Source organism: Falco peregrinus, chromosome 1 (assembly GCF_023634155.1).
Source record: "Falco peregrinus isolate bFalPer1 chromosome 1, bFalPer1.pri, whole genome shotgun sequence".
Taxonomy (NCBI): domain Eukaryota; kingdom Metazoa; phylum Chordata; class Aves; order Falconiformes; family Falconidae; genus Falco; species Falco peregrinus.
This window is the reverse complement of record NC_073721.1, coordinates 108,495,442-108,512,132: the sequence shown is the minus strand read 5'-3', so window position 1 is coordinate 108,512,132 and position 16,691 is coordinate 108,495,442. Positions and strand designations below refer to the sequence as shown.

The 16,691-nt window shown below is 39.4% G+C and overlaps 1 protein-coding gene across 4 annotated transcripts in view; it reads left to right on the top strand.

The window, feature by feature from the left end:
• TLN2 (talin 2) overlaps positions 1-16,691 on the top strand; it is a 203,837-nt gene that overhangs the window by 96,479 nt on the left and 90,667 nt on the right. For all 4 annotated transcript variants that reach the window (XM_055806974.1, XM_055806981.1, XM_055806968.1 and 1 more), the window contains 6 exons: positions 5,266-5,329; positions 7,456-7,560; positions 9,337-9,492; positions 10,429-10,530; positions 13,119-13,195; positions 14,845-15,025. In XM_055806974.1, the coding sequence (XP_055662949.1) occupies positions 5,266-5,329; positions 7,456-7,560; positions 9,337-9,492; positions 10,429-10,530; positions 13,119-13,195; positions 14,845-15,025 (685 nt within the window). The remainder of the gene's footprint in view (positions 1-5,265; positions 5,330-7,455; positions 7,561-9,336; positions 9,493-10,428; positions 10,531-13,118; positions 13,196-14,844; positions 15,026-16,691) is intronic.

Sequence of the window (16,691 nt, the reverse complement as noted above, 5' to 3'; positions counted from 1 at the left end):
ACTAAATGCATTTCAGTACTCCAGGCAGAGGTAATCAGATTCAGCATGTTTTCTGTAGCAGTCTCCCTGCGAAAGGAGCCTTATTGCACAAATTAGCAACACCAGCTGATGAGGGGAGCTTTGGCAGTGGCTCATTAGGCAGCACAGGGCACCAGTTCCCCCTATGGTGCCAGTTTGGTCTGCAGCTGGTTTCCCCAACCACCTGGCAATGTGGGAGAACTGGGATTTTGTTCTTCCTTAGAGGCCTACTTCTGCCTGCATTTAGTTATGCCATGTGTGAATTAAGTGTACAACGGTACATTGTCACGATGTCTGATTTGCTAGGAAAGTACACGAATGTGTACAAAGATGCTTTGCCATTTGAATAAATTTAATATTGCTTTGTGTAGAGGTTAAATTTTCCAAATTTTTTAGTAGCATTAATCAATTGTTCAGATTCATTCCCTCGTGGCTTTGTGTTAATAGATATCTAAAATCGTGCTCTTTTCAGACATGGACAGGAGTCCTGCTTACAAATTGGCCCATCCTTTAACCTTTATTTGACCTTTATTGTGATACCTTACTGCTATCAGCAGGGAAGTTTAGTTTGACTGAAGTTTAGATGTCCCATTTTTCTACCCATTCTGATTTTGGATTGGTTTGCCTGTAGTATGATTAACCAAGGTCTGGAGCCTGAGGAAGGGAATGTAGGAAGGTAAAAGAAAGCTATTTACTGCACAGTCCATGAAGCTTTGCTTACATATGAGGCTCAGCGATACCTTAATGGGATGCACAAAACAGTGGGTGCATATTTGGTTTCTGTCCTGTCTGGCCACGTGCTCACTGCTGACTCTCATTTTTCCTTTATGAGCCGGTGTCTGGGGTTTGCTGTATCTCAGGGAATCACTTTAAAATGGTGGTTTGCTTTGGAATATGCAGTGCTGCAGCACTGGTGGTATGACACACTTTGCGTTTGAAAGATTTTGGTTATGCTAGCATGTGAACAAACATCCGCCAGATCCAGTCATCTTTCCTTTGTACTGTTTGCTACTGACTGGCCCACAAACATTTCCGAACAGAGCTACTGATGTCTCTGAGGGTTATGGGGACCCAGTGTAATAGCTTCAGTCTACTCCTGGTTCTTATTCCCTGGAACTGTGAACAGTTACGCAACAGTCTTCCTCTGGGATTTGCCCATTGTCTGCTTCCCTTCTCCCTCCACTCGCTCATTCCTGCAGCAAACCATTAGGGTATTACCTCGTGACAAGCTGATGTTGTGTCGTCTTAATGATTTCAAGAGTTAGGTGTTCCCAGCAGTAGTTGTTTTTAATTTTTAAAGCAATAATTCCCCACAAACTTAACCAGCAATTTTTGCAAACTGCTGTGCAGAGTTCAGTTGCTTAAATTTTTCTAGGTTTTTCCTAGGTGTTCTACTTGGTCTTCTCAGTGTAAGGGATTTTTTTTCTTTTTTTCCTTTTTTTTTTTTTTTTTATGCTCCCATATATTAGATGTGTTTTATGGTGGACTGAACCTGCTGGCTGGCTGATGTTTCTCCTTTTATGCAAAGCTAGATATTGCATTTAATAGATGTGCAATAGATATTGCAAAAAAAGACTTCCACCACAGAATAAAGTTATCACACATATGAAGTGCATTATCTTTTTTTTTTATCCTAATGGAAATGAAAGGTATAAATAACTATATGTCAGAAGAATGTCACTCCAGTGGAAATCATTTAGAACTGGAATTCCAAAATTTAGAACCTTGTTATTTTCTGCTGGGAATCTCTTACTTTTTTCCCCCCTTTTCTTCCCCTCCCCCCCACCCCCCCCCCCACCCCATTTAAATGTTTTTTGACTGTATTAGAATCAAGCCCTGCAGGTCACTATCCTGGTGTGTAATCAGTTTCATAAAATTAGGGATTTCTGATCTAGAAGTGATTCTGTTTTGCCCTCTGTAGAGGAGCCTGCTCCAGAACTGTAAGTTCTTGGTTGTTGCTTTCTAATTTCAAGTGTACATGTTTATGATTTCTTTTTGTATGCATTTGGCTGTACATAGCCTTCATCACAGCCTTTTTATGAAAGCATGCTTTGGTTTTGTGAGTCCACGCAAGTCAAGTACTCCTAAGTCATTATGAATAATATATATAAATGGTGTAGATAAATGCTGATTATTTTTTTTTTCTAGAAATGAGCCTCTTGTCCTTTCAGAAAAAAAAATTGGGTTTTTTTTCTTGAAAAAGATTGAGCTTTTTAAGTTTCATCCAACTATTTCCTGCATTTTGGTAGATGAACATTGATTCTTTTCAAGTATGAAAGTAGTTATGATTTATGTAAACTGTGTGCTGCAGCTCAATATGTGAAATACATTTGAGAGGTGTCCATTCACTCACCACTGAAACCTGAACATGCTGCAGATTCCCTTAAGGAGAGTCTGTCAGCTCATGCAGAAACCAGCATGTAACACAATAGCATTAGTAATCCATATCATTGTTTTGAAACAGCTTAGTTTGGTTTGCCATGTCTGCAAGATGTTTACAGAGAGAGATCTTTTGTGTCCTTTTTTGTCATTGATAACTTATTCTTGGCACAGACGAACATTATTGCCTACATCTTGTTAACGCTTTGGGATTGGTTGTTGGAATTTCCTTGAAGCTCATGCCAAAGTAAATTGTGAAAGCTCTCAAACTATCAAATTGCAAATCGTCCTTTTTCATGCCCTTCCTCATACAGCTGAAGTTTTGCATTGTGCCTACAGAGGAACACTGTGTTTAAATTAGCTGAGAGAGGATCTAATGAAGAACTTGTACTATTCATATGCAGATAGGAAAGGAGCACCTAAAGCCGCCCACCTCTGCTTTTTATTTCCAAGCATGCTTGGTGACCAGTAAGCTCACTTACTTAATATAGCCTGTTTTATAGTCTTAAACTGCCTTTTTCAAGAACACTGGATATACCTTTATGCTAATGAAAAACAATAATATGTTGGCACTCATGTATAATCTTCAGAACTGCAGGAACAAACTCACAGCTAATGAAGTTAAATAAACGCTGCTTGCTATTAGATGCTTTTTTTAAACTGAGTTCATTGTCCATTGTAATGATATATAATTAAAGAGATTAAAGAAGATGGTATATTCCAGGAGATTTTGCTAACTCCATTAAACAATCTGCTAAATAAAGTGAAACTATTGTTTGTTGTATTGTAAAGAAAATATCTTAGATTATAGGTGTAGCATTAAAGTAATTTCAGTCTGTTTACAACTAGCATTTTACTCTCTCGGTTGAGGTGATTACTTATCTATTGATTGAAAAATAAGGGAAGGTGATACAAGGAAAAAGCACCTGATCTAACTGGCAGCTACATGTGCAAGAGTATACCAAATGGTGCTTGATGGACAAAGCTCAGATTTGTTTTCTTAACTCTTGATGCTAAAGAAGGTCTAAATAATGTTTGCTCAGCAATGTCTTAGAGTGTATATTAGCTAACAAAGTAAGCAGGCATGCTTAAGAAGGTAATGGTCTTCCTAGTTTATCTACATACAGATAGCTGAGAAAATTAACTCTGGTTAATAAAAGATGAGAGTTGGAAGTACATTGATTGCTATCATTTTTCTATATAAATCCATTTCCAGAACTAAATTGAGTTTAACTAGGTTTGGGGTTGGGTTTTTTGTTTGGTTTGGTTTGGGTTTTTGTTTTTGTTTTTCATTTGCTTTGAAAATTAATTTAGCCAAATTGGTTTGAACCTATAAAATTCTGTATAAAAGCACTATGTCTTTCAGAATAAAGGCACCAGCTTTTTAGGATAATAAACTGTATTCAGTTATTATCTACAAAGTTAATTTGGCTCTCCAGCCTTCGCTGTCCCATGATGTGCCTGTGTAAGTAAGTCCTGAGAAGAGATTTCATTATCATGTATTAGTGAGATATAACTACCGGAGCATTGGAAGAAAGATTAGCAAGGACAGTTGTTCTTACTTTGATTTATACTGCTGGAGCTTTATGGAAAGAACAAAGCTGATTATCTCACTACTGAATAGTACTTTTGAAGAAAGCACAAAATCCTGATTTACTCTTTGGAGTTATTTTTATTTGTTGTCTGCAATGGCAGGCTTTTGTGTTTTAAAATAAAACAAAAAAAAATCCCAGCCACAAACATCCATGCCCCCCTGCCCCCAACCCAAGAAACCCCCCACAGAACAGTTGAGCAATTTTTTTTTAAATCTTATTTTAAAAAATCCATCCTTCTTAAAACTTGTAACTTGCTATGATAGTTGGTAGTTCTAGCTTTCTGTGTTAGTAGTGTGCTTGCTTAAATCAAAATGAGGAGGAGACTCTCCAGTCATACTTTTTCTGTGATTCTTGATAGTCCAAAGCAGGGAGGATCCTTAGAAAACATATTTTTGAACTGTGGAAGTTTATTCAGGTTGAAAATGAACTGCTGAATATATGAAATAGTTTCATCAGAGTAGAGTGTCCCAGATAGGAAGGTGCAATCCGGAAAAGAACTGATGTTTGTTAAAGGGTGGTTGATACGTCTTCAAACTGAGGTGTTGTTTGGCTGAGAGAAAAGGTTAATTTTATTGTACAGTGAGGAAGTACAGCTGAGGTGTTTAAAGATAATTTTTTCTGACTATATCATGGAGGCTGAACTTGCTTAATTAACTTTGTATTCAGAGACCCTTAGTATTTGAGTACTCCAGAAACTAGGACTGGTTATTTTTTACTTTTTCTTTTTTTTTTTTTTTTTTGAGATACTGACTGGTATTAAGTGTCCACTTCAATGTCTTTGTGGTTTTTCGGTAAGATAGTAGTGTTCTAAAATTTCTTGGAAGACAGAGAGGAAGAACTTGGTCCTGCATGTCAGTAAATCAGAATGCTACTGGAAAGTAACAGCAGTGCCTGAACTCAGATGCAGAGCTGGCTCGAGTTTTGATGTCCCCTCCCTCCCCCAGATTGCACTGAGTGTGTTGGGGTTTAGATGTGAACCCCTCTGAGCTGCTGAGAGACATCATATAGGCTAAGAACAGAAGGAGTCCCAGCTATTACTTACTTTTGATGACTTTTCAAAATACGAAGAGGCATTAAGTGGGGATGTAACTGAAGTGGTTTTCTTCATTATGTAGCTATCCTCTTGCTCTCACCCAGCCAGAGTGTTTTGTTTCACTTGATAGGTATTTTATGCCCATTTTAGGAAGCTTGGGGGACTTAATGCCAATAAAGGAGCATGAAAAGGATCCCCACTTAAGACAGCACCATTAACTACGGATTTTTTTTTCCCTAGCCTAAAAGAATTCCTGCCTAAAGAATACACCAAACAACGAGGGGCTGAAAAGAGAATATTTCAGGTAATTGTGAGGCTGAAAAAACAACTGTAGTTTCACTTCCTTTATGAGAAAAATATGAGCTTTCACAGGTGTATCTCTGTATATACTTGAATTATATAACTATCAGAAAATCAAATGTAAAGAATCTGACAGCTTTTCTTTTCTTTCTTCAGCAGATGTATTGTCCTGATCCTTTTTTCTTCACTGATGATTATTCAGTGTACTTTGTTGAAGGGGAGAGAGTGAATATTCAGTATTCTTAAGACCTTTTTCTCTGTTACATTGAAATGTAAGGATGTGTATTTGTACTAAAATAGAAGCACATTTAGGAAAACCAGTTTTAAAATCATGCCTTCATTATTCCAGCATGAGCTTCAAGTCATATGGAGTTCTGCTAGCTAATGCTTGAGTTCAGTGATGTGTCTGGGAACCGCACAGTTGTAAAAGACTGAAGCAGTTGAGTATAAAATGTACCGATGTACTGGAAGTGGTCTCGAAGTCTGAGTACAGTAGATGCACTAAATATCTGTGCCTACTGAAACACAAGTTTGGCAATACAATAGTAGTTGAAAAATTCTGAGGTTAACAGCTGAAATCCAGTCGTATGATGTGGGGAAGGGACATACCAGTGATCTGTCTTCTCAGCTTGGGAGATAGGTTGAAGAGCAGGAACAGGTCACATACTTTCCTATGTCTCTTGCAATCCCAGTCTAGGAATTCTGGAGCTCAGTAAATCTGTTCTAACTGGAGCTTCCTTGTAGGTGAATGTGTCTAACTCTTTACCATGTAGCTGTAGCTGGTGGCAGTGATGTTGCAGTTCAAGTGAAAAAAAGATTGATTCACTTCTGAGCACTGCTGTCATGCTGTTCACAGAACGTGATTTTTGCCTGTGTCAAATACAACATATAAGTCGTTTCAATCATTACATGCTTCGGTGCATGGACAAGAAGTTCATCAGTGAAGGCATTGAAACTGGCGAAGACAGAACAGCAAGGTAGAATATGCAGGCTGTCTTTTTGGAAAAAAATCAGCTCTTTCCCCGAGTTATAAAGTTGTTGAGTTTGACAGGTGATTTTTGCTAAATATTCCATCTGCAATGACTGTATCTGGGCTCCTTGCTCTTTCAGGACCCTGACTGTGTTCTCTGTCTATGTCCTTGGGACGAAAAAGGGGTTTTGGAGTTGCAGTTGCTCCTCCCAGTGCTCCTCCGTGGAACACTGTCAAGATGGTAACTGAAACTGGAGTGGGAAGCGTTTCCCATGTTCTTGGTGCTCCCTCTGCTGCCATCAGTCAGCATGAAAGGGGTGGCAGCCAGCGGTTGGAGTGTCAGGGGAAGATGCGCTGGGGTAGGGAATCCCACAAATAGTATTTCCATAGGATTTTCAGCAGAACGGTCTGGGGTAGGAGAGCAGATGCCAAATACATAATATGGGTAGTTGTCATTAGTTACAGGTAATAAAGTTTACTAATGAGTAAGTTCTTTAAATAATAAAGAGAAATTGAGTGACGAGACGTGCCTAGATGAGTATTTCAGAAAGAACTGGAAAAAAAAAGAAAAAAATCATAGAGAAATCATTGCTTCTTCCTCACCTGTAGAATTCTTTTCATGTAATGGAAAACATTGTGGATAATGGTGCAGCTGGCAAAAAAAAGCCAGTTGGAAGTACCTACAGGAGATGACAAATGGTCAATTACAAGGCTTGAGGCTCTCACGAATCAAAAGTTTTGGGCACAAAGCAGGAATAAATAGTCTGTTCCTGGAAAAAAACATGGGTGCTGGGACTTTTAAATGATTTTTGAAAGCTGAGTAAAGAGGTGTTAATTGTATGAAACTTAATGGTGTCAAATAGCAGCAATACCTAGAATCTTTAACTGATTCAGAAGTGCTTTAAATGTGCTTGATCAGAGGCACAGATAGAATGGATGATGGTCAGAAGAGTCTTCCATTTGCACAGGTTGTGTATGCTCTCCAATGTGAGGAATTACAGGATACAGTCTTGCTAACATTTCTTGCCAGTATTTTTTCAAATATTAATAATTGTAATGAATATTAACTAAGCATCCTTAAACAGATAGACACTTTCACCCTTTTTTTTGTTACCAGAAAGCATTGTTTCTGCCTAAGTGATGCTGAGCTCTCATTACAGGAGCACAAAAACTGTGGTGAGATGACTGAAATAGAAGCCAAAGTGAAGTATGTGAAACTAGCCCGTTCTCTGCGGACCTACGGAGTGTCGTTTTTTCTTGTTAAGGTAATGTAGATCTTGCTGTGACCGTATTGTGGGGTTGGTTATATCTTACCTCAGATTCCGCACTGAGTGGGTCTGTCTGAAAGCAGCATTTGGAAAAACATGTAAATTACCATGTGGGACAGAATTATAATCTTAGTTTAGATCCTTGTCATACTGCTTCCAGAAAGGAAGTTGAGTTTGTCATGATTTAATTTCTTTACATTGACATGTCTTCTTTTTTCTTTTGATTACTGGCAAAGTACTGTCTTCACAAAAACATTCACAAAGAACTCCTAAGTGGTTCCTGTTTAGAAGTCTAATGGTGATGCGGATTGCATGCTGAAAAATTGCATCTGAAAAGCAACTTCATCAGCTGTATGATTAATTTCTCTTAATCCTTACAATAAAACAAGTCATGGTCTTAAGGTTGTTGGCACAGTTTGGTGCCAAGATACTGACATTCCACTGTGAAAACTAGACTGAAGCGTTACTGCCTGAGTATTCAGTAAGCACTGACATAGAATGGAAAGGGTGCTAAATTTGGGGAAACATTTTCATTTTTAGGTTCCCACCATTATAGAATCTTTGTATTGATTATCAAGTAGGTTGCCTTTTCCTGAAGTACTCGGTCATCCACAAATTCTAATGAAGTGGATAGAAGGGGAAAATAGAATGAAAAATATGCAGAGGATAATTCTGTTAATACAGTACACTTTGAAAGAATTACCTTGTCTTGCTTCCTTTAAGGGAAAATCTCTTGTTAGGCACCATTAACGGTGAAAGGAGTCTCAACTCTCCAACAGAGCTGTTGGGCTAAGTTGTGTATTAGAAACATTACTGAAGTTATGGTGCGCAATTTTCATAACTAAAACATTAATACTGACAAGCCTGCATGTTTAAAACAAGCTGCTAATTCACTGGGAATTTCTTAACACAATGTGGCTGACCTGTATGGTAAAAGGTAAAAGTATCTTTTTGTATTTTTTATTAGTGCCTTGCTTTCTTTTTTTTGTCATAGCTTAATGCAAACAGTAACTGAATCAAGTAACCATGTCATAAAACCTCTGGCCTACATAGATTCAGGGGAATGGGACATATGGATTCATTTCTGGTTTATGATGGATTTTATGTACCAAATTGTTAGCCTGGGCCTATGCTCTGCGACCTTGGGAAGCTAAGGAGGCAGAATGCCCAGTAAGTAAGGAGACGACAGCTGGCAGCGTGCAGATTGACCCTGCCCCCTTCCTTGTGATATTTGCATAGGCTAGGATGTTCTTGGGGATTGAAAGTAACTAAGATTTCAAATCCAAAATATGGGACAAATTATGGCTGATCATACCTATTTGTCAGCCCCAGTGGGCCTTTCTTTCCTTAACTTCTCCAGAAATTTTATAGAGAAACGGTGAGGGCAGCCTAACTTCTGAGTCCTCCTGATGCCAGTTTCCAATTCAGCTTCTCTAATACAGTTTTACAGAAGTCTTGTGTCTAGGAGGACTGCCATCATGGGGGTTTTTAAGTAACTTCCAAAGAGTTGATACCACAGTCTCTAAAATCCTCCATTTTCCTGGAGGAGGGAGAAGGGAGTGTCTTTTGAACTGCATAGTAAAGACCAGAGCTTCTTAACGTTAACGCATTGCTTCAGAATTGGTCTGTGACCAAACAAATGGAGCCTGAGCTTTAAATTGTCCTTCTCTACGGACCAGTTGCTTCCCTTTGTCAGTATATTCCCTCACGCTTTTCCTTCCTGCTATAGCAAGCGCTGTTTGAATGGAAAACAATCTTTCACACTCATTATAGGAAAAGATGAAAGGCAAAAACAAGCTGGTTCCTCGTTTGCTGGGTGTCACCAAAGACTCAGTGATGCGTGTGGATGAGAAGACCAAGGAAGTGTTGCAGGAATGGCCACTGACAACTGTGAAACGCTGGGCTGCCTCACCTAAAAGCTTCACTCTGGTAATCTTTCTGACTATATGCAGAAGGAGAGGGCTCTATCTGCCAAGGAGAAAGGAAGATGGACTTAGGGCAGTTTCTTTCATGTAACTTGCTCTATTTGTAATTTTCTAGCATTATATAGAGCCACTGAGTCTGAAACTAATAAACTAGCCCATATTGGTGTCTGGGGTCAGTTTGTATTTTGATGTTTCTAGACAGACTGGTTTCCCAAAAGTACTCTTAAATCTTTTCAAAAAACACTGTTTAAAGCTGTTCTGTGCCTAACCTCTAAAACAGTTCAGGAAGCATCATTATTCACATCTGCTTACACCCTTATGGTGCTTGCCATTCATAACCACTTTGTGACTTGCAAGATAGAAACATAAACAAAGCTACATAGTTCAATTACATACTTGATAACTATGGATTTAAAGAACTTTCATGAATGTGATGTTTTGTTAATTATTTGGTCCGTAAGAGACCACTGCAGCAAGAGAATTTTGGATATGAAAAGGTTGTTTAAAGCGGTGGAGCAAGAGGCAGTGGCTAGAAAATTATATTCACTTTAATCGTGTGCATCTGATTTCCAATTGCATGGGTGATTATGCTTTAGAATAAAATTCTAAAGACTTTTCTCCATCCTTCAGTGACTGAGTCTGATAAAATCAGACTAAGTATCTCTTAGTCCTCAGGAATTTCAATATATTAAACATCGGTGAATAAGCTGCAATAAAAAGCATCCTTCCTCTCTCCTCCCTCATCCCTCACCCACCCCCACCCCACCCCCCATAGAGACTGGTTTAGAATCTTGGAGCAGTTCCTTTTACTTTTGGATATAATAAAATGTCTATACAAACAATTTAAAATTTGAATTCTTTCACTCATATTTCCTACTGTTTCTTCATTTACTTTACATTTTCAAACAGTTTTTTTTCATTTCTTCCTCTTTTCCTTTAGGATTTTGGTGAATATCAGGAAAGCTATTACTCAGTACAGACCACTGAAGGAGAACAGATCTCTCAGTTAATTGCAGGTTACATTGATATCATCCTAAAGAAGGTATAGTACTGAGATGACATATAGTAAAAATGCAGTAAGAATCACTGTACAGCAATACAAAAGCTCAAATGGGTGCAAGCTGCAGTTTTCTTTCGTAAAGTCAGTGTTGTGTCTTACGTTTTGATGTTATTTATTTTTACTTTTAAGTAATATAAGCTCTTTGTTTAATTTAAGGAGTGCTTCTGGAAGGTATCAAGGCTCTTAGCTATAGTGGTAGTATGAGTCAGGCTCAATACAGCCTGTTTTTCTGTCTGGAAGGTGAAGTGCTGACTATAAGTGTATATCCAGAGAAGAGTCCAAAACTTCAACTATGGATTTCGAGCTATGGACTGAAGTAGTGCATCAGGTGTGAAGGAAGGATCCCCTGGAAGCTGCATTTAAAACTACATTAAGGACTACACAATAGTTGTTCAGCAGCTCCGTATATAATGCATCAAAGCTGAGAAAAAGGTTTTGGCAAAACTAAAAAAAAACCCCAACAAATGAAAACAAACAAAATAAACTCCATTATATTGCATTAAAATATTGTGATCAGTAAAGCAAAGTATTACCTCTCAGTTGTGCAGAGAGTGGGATAAAATAATTGTTTGTGAAGAGACCAGACTGTCTTGAAACTTGGTCTTATGAAGCGTGCCTGGCAGGAGAGAGGAGAGGCTTATACGCATCTTTAGCATTCAAAATATTCACAACTAAACAAGTGCAACAGCAAAAAATACCAGTTTTGCTAACAAACATGGAGCTGAATAGTCCTACTCTAAGCATGTTGTATAGAAAAGTGAGGTGTTTCAAATAGCACTGGATACTCCTTGACAAATTTTTACTTTATTAAGGTTCAACTAAACTACGTCATTATCTGCTGTAATAGATTTTAATAGTAGAGAAATGACAGAAAGCTAAGAAGCTCAGGAGATTTTATTGCCCTTGATCGTGTGAACAGTGTAGGATGTAACATCAAGTGTTATGAAATCAGAGGTTGAGGAGGATTGCCAGAATTCATCACAGTATATGCCTTTTTCTCTGAGGCTGTCAGTCTCAGATTAATAAATGTTAAGTAAACTCTAGATTTCTATATATGGTTTAAAACTTGATTCTAGCTCTTAAGTTTCAGAAGTGGCTTTGCTCTTTAGTGCCAAACAAAAGAAGCCTTTCTGTCTTGATAGAATACAGATGTGCATATTTCCACTCCCTTCCAGTCCTCTTGAGTTCTTTTTTACAATCTGCTGACACAGCCAGTTTTAAAATGAATGAATTGGGATCAGGTTAAGTAATAAACACCCTTGATGCTTCATGATGCATACGAGAAGCATGTAGTTTCCAGTTACTGAGCCCAAGTTATTTCTGTGATGCATGCCTCAGAGTATGGTTTATCACTCTCAGTTGCATAATGTTAATTCTTGGTGTGTTTTAGACTGTTCCAACTCATTTGCTCTGGTGTGGTGGATTGGTGGCACTTTTTTTTTTCCTGATTAAGTTTTATTGGTGCAACACCCCTAGACCCTCTTGTCCTGCAATTTTAGTAGTAGGTCATTTATCAGTTGACAGGGAACCCTGAACCTGAGTAACTTTTAATTATTTTTAATCCAGATTTTTTTCTTTTACTTCACAATAATATGGAAATAAGGCACAATCTCAACTAGAAATAGGCACTTTCATTTCATACATAAACTATAATAGTAAGAACTTTTTTGGAGAAAGTGGCGGGGGGGGGGGGGGGGAGGAGGCTGTATGGATGTGCATGAGGAGCTCCCATTAAATGTACCCAAGGTCACAGTGGATGTTCCTCTACTTACATGTATATATTCAGACTACACATCACTTGACAAGGTGGAAGCAGGCAGTATCTTCACACCAGGTCACAAGCAGAAACAGACTGTTTTTACAAAGCTCTACTTCTATGACTTACAGTAGTTTCCTGTTGTTTGGAGTGGTTTAGACTTAATCCCCTTGTGTATATTTATCTCCCTTATACCACTATAAAACAACTGCCTCAAAAAGTCAGATGTGCAGACTGTCCAGAATTTTGAAGTAACTATGGTAAAATAACTTGGATACAGTATTAAGTGAATCATCTTTACTGTGATATGTATTTCCTAGTGGTAGATAGCACCATGTAGTAACGTTTCAGGATGCTAAATATGACTTGTAGCTGAGTTCTAGTTATCTGAGTCAGTCTGATATTCCTGAGTTAGAATAGAATGGGAAAGAGGATGGTATATGTCTACTTCTGCTGGGATTTGCAGTTGTTCCATATCACTCAGTCCTCAAAACGGTTTTATTTTCTGTGAGAAAAGACAGTATCTCAGCACTTTCTTTATACCTCTGCTCAAAAAGGCACCAGTAGGCTTTTTTTCCTTTATGCACTTAATCTGCCAGGGTTTAGAACCTGGTCTGTTAGATGCTGAATGGCACCTCTTCTGAGATGGAGATTATATTGTCACACACTGCCAGAAAGCATGGTGTTCAGCACTAGACAAGACTCTGCAGATTATTTGACTAGGTTTCTGATAAATGGCAAGGAAATAATGGAGAGAAAGCCAAAAACAACAGACATTGTTTAACTTTTTCTTTTCTTCCCTCCCCTGCTCCAGAAACAAAGTAAAGATAGATTTGGCCTTGAAGGTGATGAGGAATCAACCATGTTGGAAGAATCTGTTTCACCTAAGAAGTGAGTGTATACAACAGGAGGAAATGCTCTTTATTTAAGTAACACTTTTAGCTGTGGCAGCTTTTTTCAAATGAAATAGTATAGTTATTACTGTTAAAGAATTATTTTCTACAGGGTTTTTCAATAGAAGGAAGTGCTATCCCTAAGGAATTTGGCAGGCTTCTAGCTTCATTGGAGGACTGAAGAGCAGTGTTGCAAAATTGTTTGTTAAGGCAACCAGCAGTGGTACCAGTTTGTGGTAAATTGGTCCTTGAACGAAGGAACTAAGGCTGTAATTCAGTAAAATGTGGGGGGGGAGTAACGATGCAGAGCTGAACACGTTGTATCAGATTTTTGATCTTCATGCAACACCTAGGATTTACAAGGTTTTAGTTTCTTGTGTCTGCTAGGTCCACGGTGTCTGGTAAGTTTGATTTCTGTCAGTTTAATAGTACATGGTGTTGTGGACAGAGTTCACCAAACCACTCGAGACAAAACAGTCAGGGGTGTGCTATGGGTAGAAGTGAGGTGTCGGTACCGGTATGTCAGGCTGTGGTTCTGATGGAGCAGAACTGTAAAGCTGGCCATGCTCTCGAAAAGGAATATTAAATCTTTCCTTGCAATGAAGGAATAGAAATAGGCTTGTGACGCCATAAGCTGTAACGAGCCTCTCCAGTCTCCTCTTGGAACTCTGCGGATGGCAGTCAGCAGTGTGTATGTGAACAGTCTATTTGATTTATTGTTAAACATATGGTTTATAGGAGATAGACTTGTTAGGTATTTAATATGGCCTTACGTGAAATTTCAACTTTTGACAGATCACACATTTTCAGATGTGCTTTCTTTTGACATTGCACTTCCCAAATCACTTCTAGAATATACTGTTAGCTAAGTGCTGTGCAGAGAAGCCCAAAATTTGCAATAGATGAATACAAGATTTTTCACAATTGAAATTACTTTTTTCCCCAGCAGACTGTTGCTGTTAAAGCCAGAATTTCTGTCAACGCTTCCAGCTGTTAAATCTTGAACCATATTTAAATATGAGCAGTATATCTGGCAAAGCAGTTCAACACCATGGATGGCAGTAACTTTATTATTATTCTTGAAAGCGTCCTGCCTCCCAGCCCATTATCTAATAGGCTGCCAGAGTATTAGCAAGTACTGTGTGTGCGTGTGTGTATAAAGAGGGAGGAAAGAATCTTAGTTTTTATCCCAAATCTAGGGATTACTTGCAAAAGGCATCTCCAGAGATCATGCTTCTATTTCTATTGATCAGCCTATGATACAACTGAAACAACACAGCTGTTATGCCATAAACCTTGTTCTGGTTCTGCCTGTCATGCATCTTAAAGGGGTAAAGCTATTGTACCATATATGCCAAAACTGCACATTGCCTTCTTTCCTTGGTGCCTACTCATTAGCGTTATTAGTATTTGATCTGCCAAAAGCCCCAAATTATTTCTTTTCTAATACATTAGAAAATGGTTAGAAAGAAAAATTTAAGTCTTCCAGCTTCTCCAAATGTCATTAAATGCAGTTTAAGTCCCAAAGGAAGAACATCTGGCAGAACTGGATTTGCTGGAGCTAATTCTCGCTGTGTTGTATTTTTCCTGTTGGTTTTTGGGTTTTGGGTTGTTTTGTTTCTTTGATTATTTGCTTGTTTGTTTTAGATCTACCATCTTGCAGCAGCAGTTCAACCGAACAGGGAAGGTGGAGCATGGCTCTGTGGCACTACCAGCGGTCATGCGTTCTGGGTCCAGCGGTCCAGAGACTTTCAACATTGGCATCATGCCTTCCCCCCAGCAACAAGTCACAATTGGTCAGATGCACAGAGGACATATGCCTCCACTTGTGAGAAACTTCCTTGTGTTGTGTTTGAAACTGTTTTTTGCATTTCAAACTTGTTTGTGCTGCGGGGACTCACAAACAGGTTGTTACACATATTGCTAAGAGCAGGAAGAAGAAATACTGAGTGTGAATTCCTGGCTGTCCTACTAAACATCAGTTTTGAGCATCCCTGAAATACTTATCACATTTTTACTTATTTCCTCATTTTCTTTAAAGCTGGCTCTTCCAGCCTTATCTTTACCTCTAAGTAGTTAAAGTAGTATTCAAGGGTTAGAAAAGAAGGTTTAAGGACCGGCAAAAGTAAGCAGTTTTAAGAAAAAGGCTTACATCAGCTTATCACTAGCCTACCAATTTGGAACTTCTTGGCAGGCTTAAAGCTGATGCTGAGTTTTCTTACTGAAATTAAAAGAATATCAAAAGCCCTGAACAGGTTGTAGAGAATATAACCAACACTTAAGATCATGACATACCACTGGAAGTGTAGTATGTGTAGTGGATTGACCTTGGCTGGTTGCCAAAGGCCCATCCAGGTGCTCTTTCACTTCTGCTTCTCAAAAAGATGGAGGAGGAAAAAATAAGATTAAAAAAGCTTTATCTCAGCATAGATCAAGATAAAGACAGGGAGATCTCCAATTACCTTCATGGGCAAAACAGACTCAACTTGGGGAAAATTAGTTTCATGTATTGTCAATGAAAATAGAGTTGGGTGGTGAGACACAGACAAAAACTAAAGTACCTTCCCACCACCTCCTTTTTTACTCAGACTCAACTTCACTCCTTCATTTCTGACTACTGTGCTTCCTGCTTCCAAGTGGTCAGTTTAAAACAGCCCTCTTCTGCTGCTCCTTCCTCACGCTTTTCTCCAGCTCCAGGGTGGGACCTTGCTGTGGACTGCAGTCCTTCAGGATAAACCGCCTGTGGTGTGGGTCCTCTGTGAGCTGCACATCCTCCCAGGAGAGCCTGCTCCAGCATAGGTCCTCCACAGGCTGCAGTTTCTGTCAGAACCCTGCTCTCCCATGGGCTCTCTGTGCTGCAGGGGAATACCTGCACCGCTGTCGGCCCTCCCGTGGGCTGCTGGAGCATCTCCGCTCCGCTGCCTGGAGTAACTCATCCCATCCTCCTCCGACATGGGGCTTTGCAGGGTTGTTTCTTGAACTTATTTTGCCCTCACTGCTGTGTGGTGCTGCAGCCTTTCCTAGGGATGTTTTCCCAGAGGTGCCCCCAGCTCAGCTGCTGGGCTCAGCTGTGTCCCACAGCGGGTCTGCTGGGCCACCCCTGGAACCAGCTGGGCCACCCCTGCAGCCACAGCCTCGCCACAGACACCCGATACAGATAGCCATCCTGCTCTGCCTGAGACCCTTCGCAGGCTGGTGGCAATTCAGTTCTAGAATAATCCTTGATTACGTTGGTAGGCTGTTCCAGGAAAACAGTAATGATACCCTAGAAGCAAATTCAGTTTTCCTGTTCGTGTTCCTAGAATGCAAGTCGGTAAGACAGCTTGGTGGGTTTGTGTGTGTCCATTGGGCATTGTTTCATCTGGGGAAAGTTCAGCATTTTATAAATGTCTGCAAGTACAGAGGGGTATAAAATGGCACAGGCGGAATCCAGACTGTGGGAGGAGCGTTAGAGAGCTTTGCTTTCTCCATTGCACCAGGGAGAAGCTAGCTAT